At 40.8% G+C, this 13460-nt stretch overlaps 3 protein-coding genes across 8 annotated transcripts in view; 2 read left to right on the top strand and 1 right to left on the bottom strand.

The window, feature by feature from the left end:
* Window positions 1–447: 447 nt before the first annotated feature.
* On the top strand, window positions 448–2856 carry LOC113218937. Its single transcript, XM_026442272.1, has one exon. It carries the CDS (start codon window positions 1225–1227, stop codon window positions 1990–1992), a length of 768 nt encoding a protein of 255 aa, XP_026298057.1. The 5' UTR covers window positions 448–1224; the 3' UTR covers window positions 1993–2856.
* LOC100578157 (guanine nucleotide-binding protein subunit beta-like protein) lies at window positions 2778–5147 on the top strand. The gene is made up of 3 exons (XM_026442261.1): window positions 2778–2963; window positions 4396–4605; window positions 4986–5147. The coding sequence occupies exons 1-3, from the start codon at window positions 2778–2780 to the stop codon at window positions 5145–5147; spliced, it is 558 nt and encodes a 185-aa protein (XP_026298046.1).
* Window positions 5148–7446: 2299 nt separating this feature from the next.
* The window catches only part of LOC724613, a 45926-nt gene continuing 39912 nt past the window's right edge, over window positions 7447–13460 (bottom strand). For all 6 annotated transcript variants that reach the window (XM_026442064.1, XM_026442063.1, XM_026442066.1 and 3 more), the window contains 4 exons: window positions 12722–12916; window positions 11591–11860; window positions 10863–11446; window positions 7447–10770 (listed from right to left, as the gene is read on the bottom strand). In XM_026442064.1, the coding sequence (XP_026297849.1) occupies window positions 8141–10770; window positions 10863–11446; window positions 11591–11860; window positions 12722–12916 (3679 nt within the window). In that variant the 3' untranslated portion in view covers window positions 7447–8140. The remainder of the gene's footprint in view (window positions 10771–10862; window positions 11447–11590; window positions 11861–12721; window positions 12917–13460) is intronic.

The raw sequence follows: 13460 nt of genomic DNA, 5'->3' as shown, positions 1-13460 counted from the left end.
TAAAAAATTAATTAATATTTTAAACCATACCATTGCATCCTTTATGGCATTATATTATATACAGGACGATTTTTGGATACATTATTGAAACATTAAGTTTAAATTTATTTTTTTTTTTTTATTATTATTTATTCAACGTGCAAAGCATAAGTTATTATTCGAAAATTATCTCTAAATTAACGCAACTTTTTTGCTGAACTGATGAAACGAAATTTAAAGGTTCGAAAGCTTAACTGTGTCCCGCCAAACATACATGAAGTTTTCTAAAAATTGATCGTCACTTCAACGAACTTTATGGGGAGTTTATAGCCTTGAATTCGTTAAAATTCGGTAAAAATGAAACGAAGAATTAATAAAATTGATGAAATAGCATGATATCTTACCATTGGAGGCAAAACATCGAAAACAACAAATTCCCAAGTTCCAACGAGAACCAAATTCTATTTCTAGAATAGTACGTTTTTTTTTTTTTTTAATCTCAACGGTATAATACACTCGTAACGACACACAGACGACACTTTGTACATTATAATCGTATAAAAGTTTATTTTTACAAACACTTTTCGTTATTCCTATCATCTCCTATCATTATTTGTATTTGTGTATATGTATATATATATATATATACACACACACACACACCGCACACACATGTGATTTTTTAACTATAATATTACTAACAGCGTCGATGGAGTTGAGTCAGCCTTGAAAAAAAACGATGGATCAAGAGCCGAAAATTCATATGGATGATAATGTAGTTCTCCTTAGGCAAATGTATGGAACAAAGATAAAGAATAATAGAGCAAGTTATTCGAAAACTATTTAAAAAAAAGAAAAGAAAAAAAAAAAAAAAAAAATTATCGAACATTAAATATCGAATTTCACCGTATAAAAATTCATTTGTTTTATTTACAAAGTGCATCGAACATCGATTAATTTGTTACATTTATATGTACATGATTAAATTTTTTGTGTAAAAAAAAAAAAAAGAAAAAAAAACTAATAACAAGATTTCGCAATTTTCTACGACGAAATAAATAAGAGAATATTGATAATTCAACCAGATATTGGAAAAAACTTTTATTTCTCTTAATTTCTCTTAAATTGATTTTTTCTGATTTGTTGAAAAAAAAAAAAAAATTATATGATTTTTTTTTCAGAGAATGCAATCAAGATATTCTTTGCTTATGTTACACGGAGACGTATGATTTTTTGGCGGCAGGCATGATGGATGGCACGGTGCAATTGCACAAATTGAGCGGCAATAACAGCCCGAACGACGAAAAGTTCATGTTGCGCGATGCCGAGATAACGCAGAAGCAAAGTCCGGTGACGGCGGTTAAACACAGGCCTGTCCGCAAATCTTATCCAATCTCGCGTACCGTCATTGCCACTTGTCAGTGCTACACCACAATTTCTAATATTTTCTCTGATATAGATAATAATAATAAACGGAGAAGAGACGCGAAGCTGGAGCTTCGTCCCTTTCCGAAAAAATTCTTCCGAATTTTCATTCGTTTCTTTCCTTTAAATTTATCATTTATCCGTTGTTCGATCGTTGCAGATGCAAACGGTTGCGTCAAGTGTTGGCATTATCCGACCAATCAATGCCTTTACACGATACGGGAGAACAGGCAGGTTCTGGGCTTGGCTTATCACTCGTATCTACCAAAATTCGTTACCATGGGAGACGACGCGAAGCTCATCTTGTACGACGAAGAAACGAAAATGCAGGAAAGAGTGTTTCACGCAAGGTCTGTCCGCTGTGTTTACAAACATACTTGTTATCTTTGTCGCGCTTACGCTCGAACGCTAGCGATCGTTGACGAAGGAGAGGGATACTTTGTGCGATTCGTAGAGACGCGAAACGACGAGAAATATTTACTTCGTTTCACGCGTTTCGTATTCGTTCGATCATCAAGAGACCAGTTTGTTTTTTTTTTCGAAAGGTTTATGAAACGCGTTCGAGAAAAGAATCGAATGTTACCTTGATCTCGTTAAACGCGACAGTAATCCATTTCCAATCGACGAACAGATCGAGTTCGATTGAACCGAATAAATGATTCAAATATTTTTCTCGTCCAGATTGAAAAATCTGATCCCTTTCTCCCGAAGGGAATATCCACAACTTCCAACGATCCAAAACTTTCCTTCTTTATTATAAAAAACACGTGTTATATATATCACAGACAAGTATTCGCAATATAATTTATCGTGCAAATGTAAAAAATCGGAATAACTTTGCTCGATCGATATTTATTTTTGTTTAAATTATTATCATATTATTCAAGATAACGAAAAAGTATTTTCATTCTTCATCTCGGAATAATCGAAGCTTACGTTTAAAGTTCTCGGTTACGATATTATTATAGTATCCACTTTCCACGATATAGAAGACGAAATAATGGGTTGTTTCGATCAAACGGATGTGGCGCGCATTTCAAAACGTAATAAAGTTCGTGACGTAAAGGCACGTAGGCGTAACACGCGCACAGAACGACGATTTAGGCAGTATATACTGTTTTACCGTATTCGCAACGCTCGTTCACACGTTTATTTTTTAATTACGAATAATAATTTTACCAACTTTCTCTCTCTCCCATTTCAAGCCAACCAATGATCGATTATCGGACAAACTGTTCGTTCGAACAGTTTGATAGATAATAGATATTCATAATACAATGGCGAGATATTTAATTCAATTTGTCGTTGTTGTTATTATTATTATTATTATTATTATTGTTGTTGTTTTTTATCGTAGCGAGTCGTTGGAAGTTATGGACGGTCATAAATCCAGAGTGTTCAGCGCGTGTTTCAGACCAAAATCGGCACACGAGTTGATCAGCGGCGGTTGGGACAATACAATTCAATTTTGGGACTCGAGGCAACCGTACGCGCTCAAGCGTATATCGGGCGTGCATATGTGCGGCGATGGACTCGACATAAGCAAGAATGGAAAAGAGGTGATTCGAACTTTCGTGTATTCTCGCATTTTAACTCGTTCAATTTTTCTTCTTCTTCCTTTTCTTTTTCCCAATAAATCGCAGATCAATTTGGCGAAATATTTTTTTACCGACCGTCGATTCGAGTAAACGGTGGGTCAGTTTGATTCGATCGATAAATCGGAAATTAATCTCCTTTGTTATAAATAGATTTTTACCGACCTTCCTTTTTTTATTTTTGCGGTCTCGATATTTCATCTCGTTACCAGTCTTCTTTTAAATTATAGACCGACGAACAGATATTATCACGGAAGAAATTTCGAAATATCCAACCGTGAAAATTAAAAATACATTTCGCAAATAAGTAGTAAATCGTATCGAAACGATAAATTTCTTTTTAATTAACGTAATTAAAAAAAAAAAAAGAAAAAAATTCTAATTATTCCTTTCTTTTTTCTTTTTTTTTTTTCTTATCGTATAATATCAACCGATTGATTAAAAAAAAAAAAAAAAAAAACATGAGAAAGGGATACAAGATAATTACGCGCGATTAACCATTATAAGAAGAATGATTCTATAGCTCTTTTTCAAATGAGAATAAAAAGACGTTGAAAAATGGCAGTATGTATTCTTTGAAAATTTATATAAACATTACACATTTTTCTTCAAACAACAACACTGAATTTTCGTTGCATATAAATCAACTTTTTTTTCGTCACTATATAATAATAATAGTTAAATATACACGAATAAACATATTTCTTTATAATCTTACATTTTTTTTTCTCTTTTTTTCCCCCCCCCGAATAATCCGTAATCTTTTGTCGATCAAAAAAAATTGGTTTATCCGAACAAAAATCCATACTCGTGTATATATATATATATACATATATATATACACATCTTAAAAACGTATAAAACGAAAAAGTGCAATAGCGGTTTGGCAGTGTTTATCGAATTTAAAAAGCAGCTATAGTCTTTCTCCTTCAATTTTTCTCAGTTAGGAAAAGAAATGCGTCGTAAGCGTGCGATTCTTAAAAACGCGATCGCCGCGACCATCACGTTCAGCTCGACTAACCACTCTACTGTTATCGACCGAAACAAAGACTAACCGACCGTTTTAAAAATCCAACTCCTTTCGAGTTACATATATACACATATATATATATATCTCGAAAACTAATTTTCCCCAAATTGATCCAAACACACTCGACGAAAACCAATTTCAATTTTTTTCCAATTTCAAACGAATTACACGCGAAATAGACAGAGATATAACTATATATAATAGAAAGGGGAAACGGATCGGAATCGAGACGCGTAAAAAAGGAACGATCGAACGCAAGGGAGGAAAAGAGAGAAAAGAAAAGAAAAAGAGAACCTATCGAAAGAATATCGCCGATCCAATTCGGACATCGCGGATATTTTTTTTTTTTCTTTTATTAACAAACAGCTACTGCGAAAACAGATCTTATCGTGCTCGTGGCAAAGGGAGAATTCCATCCAATTGTGGGACTACGGTAGCGGAAAGCTGCTAGTTTCCTTGATGCCCGACAGTTATTCCTCCCTTCTCTATTGCGGCAAATACGTGTCGAGCATGTTCATCGCTTGCGGCGGCACGGATATCAATCTCTTCAGGGTGGTCGACTTGCGATCCCACGCAGTGAGTATACACATACACATACACACGCATAAATTTCTCGTTTGCTCGCCATTTTATACATACATACGTACACATATATATATATATATATATATACATATAATAATAATAGTTAAATATACATATCATATATATACATATACATATATATACATATACATATATATACATATACATATATATACATATACATATATATACATATACATATATATACATATACATATATATACATATACATATATATACATATACATATATATACATATACATATATATACATATACATATATATATATATATATATGTATATACGTGAGCGGGGAGGAGGGGTAGAGTCGTTACACGCGGGATGATGACGACGATTGTCTGTTCGGCAGACGTTGGCGATGATCAGGAATTTACGAGGTGGCACGTACAGTTTGGACGTGGGTCCGGTGAATCCGAAACACGCGAAGAAAATTCGCTCCCTCAGCGTCGTGTCGCAGCTCGCGTTCTGCGCGGGAAAGAGGATATACGAGATCGACACTCAACCGAGTTGATTAAGAAAAAAAGAAAAAAACTTTTTTCTCGTTATCAAATACCTAAATAAATCTCCGTTTTATTTTTCTTCTTTTCTCGTCCGTCCGGATGAAGGCAAAGAGATTTTTATAAATTTTATTACACAATTGAGAAATGAAAGAGAGAGAGAGAAAAGTTATTATATATATATATCTCGTTAAACGCTACGTTGGTTCTACTCGTTTTCTTCGCCATTCTGTTCGTTCGTTCGTTCTTTTTAATGGAAATATCTCGTCGTTTCGAAGGTGGGAGAAAGAGAAACGTCGTAATTCGGACATCGAAGTCGATGTTGCGTTGCATTGTAACGTGTTTTTTTTTTTTCTTTTTTATTCTAATTCAAGTGTGTTTGTTACAGTTTTTTCGATAACATCCGGATCGTTTGTAACGCCTCGGATGTTACCGTGCCGAGAGACAACAAACAGCGGTTAGAACGAACGTATCGAGAAATTATCATTTGCAAAATTATCTCGGTAATAAAATATATTTCTACACAACACACAGTCGTCGCGGTGCATCTTATCGAAAAACGAGCCTCGCATTCATCATTACCATCATCATCATCATCATCATCATCATCATCATCATCATCATGATCAATATATCCGGATTATAGTATAAAATTGGTCGACATGGCTTTGCGAATACAAATAAGAAAACGAACGGTTCGATGATATGTCTAAGAATGACGAACGTTGATATATATATATATATATATATATATATATATATCGAGCCATATTCCTCCTCATTGTACTTTTCGAGCTAACGGTAAAAAAACGTTCGATAGGCGATTATCGTCACTGGTCGAAGGAAAGGACAGAAAAAAAAAAAGAACACGATTCTAAAGAGAACACGAGAATATAAACGATCGAATCGAACAACGAAATAACGAGATACGAGAAAAAAAAAAAAAAAGAATTCGGATCGCGCGACTATGCTTTACACACGATTATACAGAAGTAGAAAGATAGTTGAATATAACCGATAACGATTGATCGAACGATAGCCAGAACCGATCGAATCGTTCGAACGATTCGAAACGACTCTTCCAAACGGGGAATAATAATAATAATAATAAGAATAATAATAAAAATAAAAAATAATAATAATAGTAGTAGTAATAGTAATAATAATAATAATAGTAATAATAATAATAATAATAGTAATAATAATAATAACAATAATAGTAACAATAGTAATAGTAGTAATAGTAGTAATAGTAGTAGTAGCAGTAGTAGTAGTAGCAATAGTAATAGTAATAGTAGTAATAGTGATAGTAGTAGTAGCAGTAGTAGTAGTGATAGTAGTAGTAGCAGTAGTAGTAGTAGTTATAGTAATGAAAAATAATAATAATAATAATAATAACAACAGTAATAATAAAAAATAATAATAATAATAGTAGTGATAATAGTAGTAATAACAATAATAACAATAGTAATAATAAGAATAAGAATAATAATAAGAATAATAAAAATAAATAATAATAATAATAAAAATAAAAAATAATAATAATAATAGAGAGGAAGAGAGAGAGAGAGAGAGAGAGAGAGAGAGAGAGAGAGAGAGAGAGAGAGGGGATTTTTCGCTACTTTCGTCTCCTCGCATACTGTGCACCATTCCTAATCACATTGTTCGCTCTAAAATACGCTAAATAGTACAGGTTAACGTAACACGTCGTCGTTCCGAAGTGTTTGTTTATATTATTATTATTATTATCATATAGAATCTCTGTGTTTCGCATATTACGCCTCGGTACATCACAACGCGAATGGCAAAAGGAGGAGAGCCAGTATTTGAGCGGGATAGCGGGAGAGCCCGGACCTTTCGTTCACAGCCTGACCGAGCCCAACCGCCGGACTCCAACTTTTGCGCGACCCAACCCCCGCAAACATCACGTTTGATTCCAAGCCCATTATTACGATCTACGAATGACGACACGTCGTAGGAATAACAGCATTTTCTTTTCTTTTCTTCTTCTTCTTCTTCTTTTTCTTCTTCTTTCGCATCTTCTTATAGAATTGTTGCATTTCCAGCTTATAATAAAAATAACGAAGAGCAGGCCAAAGACCACGCGTCTGACGTGCGAGAAGGAACATAAAAACGTTAAAAGGACCTTGAACGTGCCTTATTACAAATATATCTATATACGGTCATATACAATCGTCGACGGTAGGACAAGGCACTTGTATCTTTTCGAATTTTCGATAGAGGACTAATCATCTCAACAAACTATTTACCCATTTATTCGCTATTTTTTCCGCTCATCGATCGCTCATTTCGAATATTTTTTTTTTTTTTTTTTTTTTTTTTTTTGAACACGAACGAATTTTCGACTCGATTATCGCGGATATAAAAATCGGAACGAAATTACCACAGCAACGATACTCGCGGGATAAAACGCGATTTTCCAACGCGCGAAGGAAAATTCATTATCATTATCATTGTCATTGTCATTATCATCATCATCATCACCATTATCATCATCATCACTATCATCATCATCATCACCATCGTCATCGTCGTCGTCGTTTCAACACCCTACCCGTTCGAAGAAATATCCATCGAAAAAATACGGGTGCTCTGTCGTATCGTCGCTCAGAAATAGATTACATTCTCGCCGAATAGGGTAAAATTGTACACATCGAAGATGGTGGGAAACAAATCTATACAAATGTCCGAGTCCCCGTCGATTCGTCGTCGAGCTCGAACAGGATGATTCTCGTCTCGTTGGCATCGTACAGAGATCACGCGGTTTTCACATTGTGGTCACGACAACATACCCGTGTATTCAGGTACGCGCGCTCAAATTCGAGAGAGGGGAAAGGGGAGAGGAAAGGAGGGAGAGAGTGTTAAAGAGAGAGAGGAGAGAGAGAGAAAGAGAACCAATCGATAAATGTTTCTTCTTCTTCGTCTTGTTCTTCTTCTTCTTCTTCTTCTTCTTCTTCTCTCTTCGTTTTACTTTCTTTTTCCTTTTTTACATCGTGTTATAAACCGGACTGCTATGCCTAGGCCTGACCTGCAGCCTGGCGAGAGGATGCGTCCTGCCGTGTTGTTGTTGTTGTTTCTTACTACCCGTGGACCCGGTTCCCGCGGATGGGACCGGTGGCCTGCCTGGTGCTTCCGGCGCCGTTTCACCGAACAACGGAGATGACGAGGAGGACGAGGACGAGGACGAATGATTATTGATCAGGATCGGTGCCGATCTTCTGCTATACTCGGCCATGATTCTCGACGACTTGCCGTGTCGTTGTTGCTGCTGCTGCTGCTGCTGCGAATCGATCGACTCCCAATCCTTGTCTCTGTGCACCCGCAATTGGATCTCGGTCGATTTTCTCGAATCTGGTTTACCGACCTCGTATTTACCGACCAGAACTCTTACCGACCGGTCTTCCGAATTTTCCTGCTGTGTATCCGCGCTCTCCTTTCCCCCTCCTCCTTCTCTCCCCTTCTTCTCTTTGGTTTCGGGCGGCGCTTGAATCTTGGATTCGTCGTGCGGAATAACAGGTGACGAGGGCAAGCTTCGAATCTTCGCGTCCCTTTTCGTGCCTCGACCACTACCACCACCACTACTACCACCACTACCACCACCACCACAACCACCGCAACCGCTGCCACCGATCACGACCATCGACGACGACGAGGACGAGGACGACGGATACGACACGATCGGGGAAGAATCGTTCTCGAAACTGTTGCCGCTTTCGGGACTCTTCTCCAATTTGCTCGATTTCGCCTCGAACTCCTTCTTCAGATTCTTCACGAGGCCGGAGATGGTGGTCGCCGCGGTGGTGACGGCGCTGGTGACGGTGATGGCTGCGACGTTGGCAGCATTGGTTCGCGGGCATTCTGTCTCTATGGGCGAGTCGTCGACCGACAGGCAACGTTGTTTGTTGAACATCAACTTTTGATTGGTGGTGTTGTTGTTGATATTGTTTAGATTTTCGAGAACCATTTTGTGATGTTTGACGGAAGGGCATTGAGTGGTGTTGACCACGCAGGGGCTCGACGACGTCTCGCTCTCCGACCTGCACGATCTCAACGACGAGGGTAGATCCGAGTCCGAGGAGAGGGAGGAGGGTGCCGGGGCGCTGGTCGACAATCTTCCAACTTGACGGATCATCGAGGAGGAGGAGGAGGAGGAGGACGAGGGCGAGATATCGATCCCCCTCGCGGGGCTGGGACAATTTCTAACTACGACCAACGGATCCACCATCTTCGAATTGCGATTATTGTTGTTATGGCCGCTGCTGCCGCCTGGCGAGGAATCCCTTCTACGAGGTGGCGTTGGGGACGCCGCGTGATGCAAAAGTACAGGAGGATTGTACGATTCCTCCTCGGCCCCGTCCGAATTTTGCGTGCACACGCGTTTCACGTTGTTCGACGACGCGTTACCCTCCTCGAGCTTTTGCTTCGTACGTTTCACGGTGCCCGGATGCCAAGGTATATCCTCCTTGTCGTACGGGAAGAGGCCACTGGAACCGAGGAGGTCGGATGGCCGCATATCGTACGAGCCCCACGAGCTGTTTCTCGAGGGTAACGTGGCCCAGGAACTGTGCACCGAGTTGTTGTTCTCGAGGACCACGGCGCTGTCGTAACTGCTCCAAGAGCTCTGCCTGCTCGGCGAGTCCCTCGTCGTCGTCGTCGTCGTCGTCGTCGCCGCCGTTACGCCGCTCGCTTGCTCCCCTTGCCTCTCCTCCCGCTCGAACACTCGATCCACGTGCGCGCTAAACGGATCCCCCCCTTCTCTCTTGCTTCTCCGCGGCAACGTCGCACTTATCGCCGCCGTCGTCGTCATCGTTGTCGTAGCGGTACTCGTCGTTGTCGTCGTCGCGATGCATTCGCTCGCTTCTCCGTTCGTCTTAACGTCACCACCACCACCGCCATCGTCATCACCACTACCACCACCACTGTTACCACCACCACTATTACCACCACCACTGCCACTACCGCACGCTGTCCAGACTAGACACTCGCCGTTGTTTCCTCGATTCTCGTCCGTTCTCCTTCTCGAGTCTCGAGGATGATCCCACAAATTTTGCTTTGCGACGGCGTTGCTCGAAGCTTCCGATGATGACGACGATGACGACGCCGAAGAGGAAGACAAAGACGAAGGCAAGGAGGATGAATTTTGCTGGACCACGAATCCGTTCTCGTTCGACAAAGCGGTAAGGGGGGATACGTGAGTAGTTTTGCGTGGCTCTTCCGGATCCGAACTCGGCGAGGATGGTTTGCTGCTCACCGACTCGAACTGATTCGTTAAATTCAACACGAGCCCTTTTCTTCTCTGCCCGCTTCGGTGCTGCGTCTCCGACTCGAGCTCGTTCACCCGATTCTTCACGTTCTTCCCCGCTCCCCCCACGCCCCTGTCCGGGGCCGGGAGTGGGGGCGGTGGGAGGGGCCCCGGCAGGTGGACGATCTTGTTCTGCGACACGCTGTACGATTGCCCGTTGTCGCACGGCATCAAAACGTTCCTCCCCTCCTGCGACCCCCCCGCGCCGCCCTTCCGACCCCCTCCCACTCTCGCCCGTAGAAGATCCTCCCTGGTCACCTCCGCACTCCCTCCTCCCGCCTTGTCGATGCTCTCCAGGGACTGCGAGAGAGGCACTGCGAAGAAAGAAGATAGATATATATATATACACACGTATATACCATCGCAGAGCGTACGGATTATTTAACGGAGTGACAGGACAACGCACCAGAGGGCAGCATGGTCTCGGAAATTTTCACGTTCGGCGACCAACTCTTCGGCCTTTGCCCGGTCTTCTTCAACTCGGAACCGGAGAATTCGGCTCCCCGCAACCCGTCTTCTTCGTCGTCGTCGCCCCGATTCCCGGACTTCTCCTCCTTCTTCAACGATCCACCGTCCTTGGGCGAGGTGGGCGATTTCAAGTTCGTGTCCGACTTGGATCTCTGAAGCTTCTCCTTGTTCTTCATCGCGTCCAATATACCCTGATACGTCTCCAATTGCAGGAGGAAACTGTTGTTCGGTTTGATGCAGTTCCGCTTCTCCTTCACGTGTTTCCACGCCTGGGAAAAATCCCAATTGTACGCTTTCATCGCGTACGCGATCACCACCGAGGCCGACCTCGACACCCCCATCTTGCAGTGGACCAACACCTTCGACCCCTCCTTCTTCGCCTTCGTGATGTATTTGAACGTGTCGTCCCAATGCTTCAAAAGGTCCGTCTTCTCGTCGTCGTACACGCGCACGTTCAAATACGTGAACATCCCGGGGAAAAAATTGTCGATCTCCCGTGTCACGTTCAATATGTGCCTCACCCTGGGGGGAACAATCCATCCACCAGTTTTCTTTTCTTTTCTTTCTTTTCGATATTATAATAATGATATAACAAAAAAATAGGTAAAAACAGGGGGAGGGAGAAAGGGAGGGGGGGGGAAGAGAGGGAGGGAACCAAGAACTTACCCGTTCTTCTGGAGCTCCTCCAAGTTGCTCGCGTTCCACTCGCTCCCCAGGTAAACGTGGTCGAATATCTCGGTCGGGGCGTCCATCTGGCCCAGAATGGTGAGCATCTCCTGATCGATGAACGGTTTAAACTCCCCGAGATCCATGTCGAGGTCCTCCTCGAGCCGACCTCGAATGTACTTGGAAGTGACCTCGTCGAGATCCACGGACATCATGATCTCCTTCAACGTGGATCGGATCACCCGCTCGGTCTCGTCCCTTTCTCTGGGTCTGCCAAACGACGCGTAACGCGATCAGATTAATCGCGAACAATTTCTCCGTGGACGCGATCAAACTAAACTCTATCCTTGTTTACTCTATTTGCAAGCGTGGACGTATCGCCGTGTTTGGCAAACGACCAAGTTAAATTCCCATCGAAACCCAGCTGTTCTCCGTTTCCGCTCTTCCCCGATGTCTGTCGAACGTGTTTACGAATAGCGAGAGAGAAGGGGAAAAAAGACGAACACGTGTCGTTTAATCGCAATACTTTTTTCTTTTTGCCATATATATATATATATTGAATTTAACGTGTTTACGAATAGCGAGAGAGAAAAGGAAGAAAGATGGACACGTATCGCAATATTCTTCTCTTTTCTGTCATATATATATATATATAAGAAAGGAAATAAAAACCACAAAAAAGTTTCGAGCGATAAATTGTGGTTACTAAGTTTATATATATATATATATATATATATATATACATTAAGTTACTTTACGTGTTTACGAATAGCGAGAGAGAAAAGGAAGAAAGATGGACACGTGTCGCTTACCGCAATATTCTTCCCTTTTTTGTCATACATATACACACAAAAGGAGAGGAATAAAAACCAGAAAAAAGTTTCGAGCGATAAATTGTGGAACTAAGTTTATATATATATATACATTAAGTTACTTTAACGTGTTTACGAATAGCGAGAGAGAAAAGGAAGAAAGATGGACACGTGTCGCTTATCGCAATATTCTTTTTTGTCATACACATATATATATAAAAGGAAGGGAATACAGAGAAAAGTTTCGATCGATAAATTGTGGAGGTAGAGTTTACTGGAAGAGTGTTAAATTTTGGTCATCGCAGATGTAAGGGCTTACTTGGTGCGTACGCTGTCCGGCGACGGTGGTCTTCGAGATTCCAAGTTGTCCATAGCATGCCACTCGTTGAGACACGAGCGATCGCTCTCGATTCGTTGCTCATAGTAACTGACCCAGTCGTGCGACAGCCCACCTAGGAAGTAGTTTTGCTCGCGCGCCTTACTCGACACTTTGTGCAACGTCTGCAAGGCCGACCTGTACACAATTTTCGTGCCACAAATTTTAAAATTCCATTCCAACACGCGTTCCCCCATTGCGAGTAAATAAATAAATATATATCGTTGCGCGTGTTTACGTGTTTATTTTTATTATGAGCAGTTTTTTTCGGGGGGGGGGAGAAAGAGAAGAAACGATCGATCGTTTATACGATACAAATCGAAAATATTTTTTTCAAGGACTTGGCTTAAGGATTTTTTATCTAGGAGTAAATAAACCGCTTCCGTTTCCACGGTCAACAGGAAATACCTCGTTCGCGGTGGTTTTAACGGAAACAAATTGGACCAAAGTTATTCCTCGGTTTAATGCTCGTGGAAAAAAGAAAAGAAAGGAAATAAGTTGGAAATGGATGGAACGGAGATTATTATTAAAGTAAGTAGGTAGTGATTTATCGCAATGAAATCCGAGGTAAAATTCCACGGACTCGGATAATTATATATATAAAAAAATAAAACGAACGAATTAAAATGAAAATCAATGGTCAAAATTTAAATTAATCAAAATTATAAAGATTCACGTATGG

Source organism: Apis mellifera, linkage group LG8, assembly GCF_003254395.2.
Source record: "Apis mellifera strain DH4 linkage group LG8, Amel_HAv3.1, whole genome shotgun sequence".
Classification (NCBI taxonomy): Eukaryota; Metazoa; Arthropoda; class Insecta; order Hymenoptera; family Apidae; genus Apis; species Apis mellifera.
This window is presented reverse-complemented; position numbering and strand designations above follow the sequence as displayed.

Excerpts from the sequence above, each read along its gene's own strand:
- LOC113218937 (XM_026442272.1), top strand. The coding sequence starts at position 1,225 with ATGATGGATGGCACGGTGCAATTGCACAAATTGAGCGGCAATAACAGC.
- LOC100578157 (XM_026442261.1), top strand. The coding sequence starts at position 2,778 with ATGGACGGTCATAAATCCAGAGTGTTCAGCGCGTGTTTCAGACCAAAA. Across the intron at positions 2,964-4,395 it reads TAAGCAAGAATGGAAAAGAG|CTACTGCGAAAACAGATCTT; the intron begins GTGATTCGAACT and ends ATTAACAAACAG. Across the intron at positions 4,606-4,985 it reads TCGACTTGCGATCCCACGCA|ACGTTGGCGATGATCAGGAA; the intron begins GTGAGTATACAC and ends TCTGTTCGGCAG.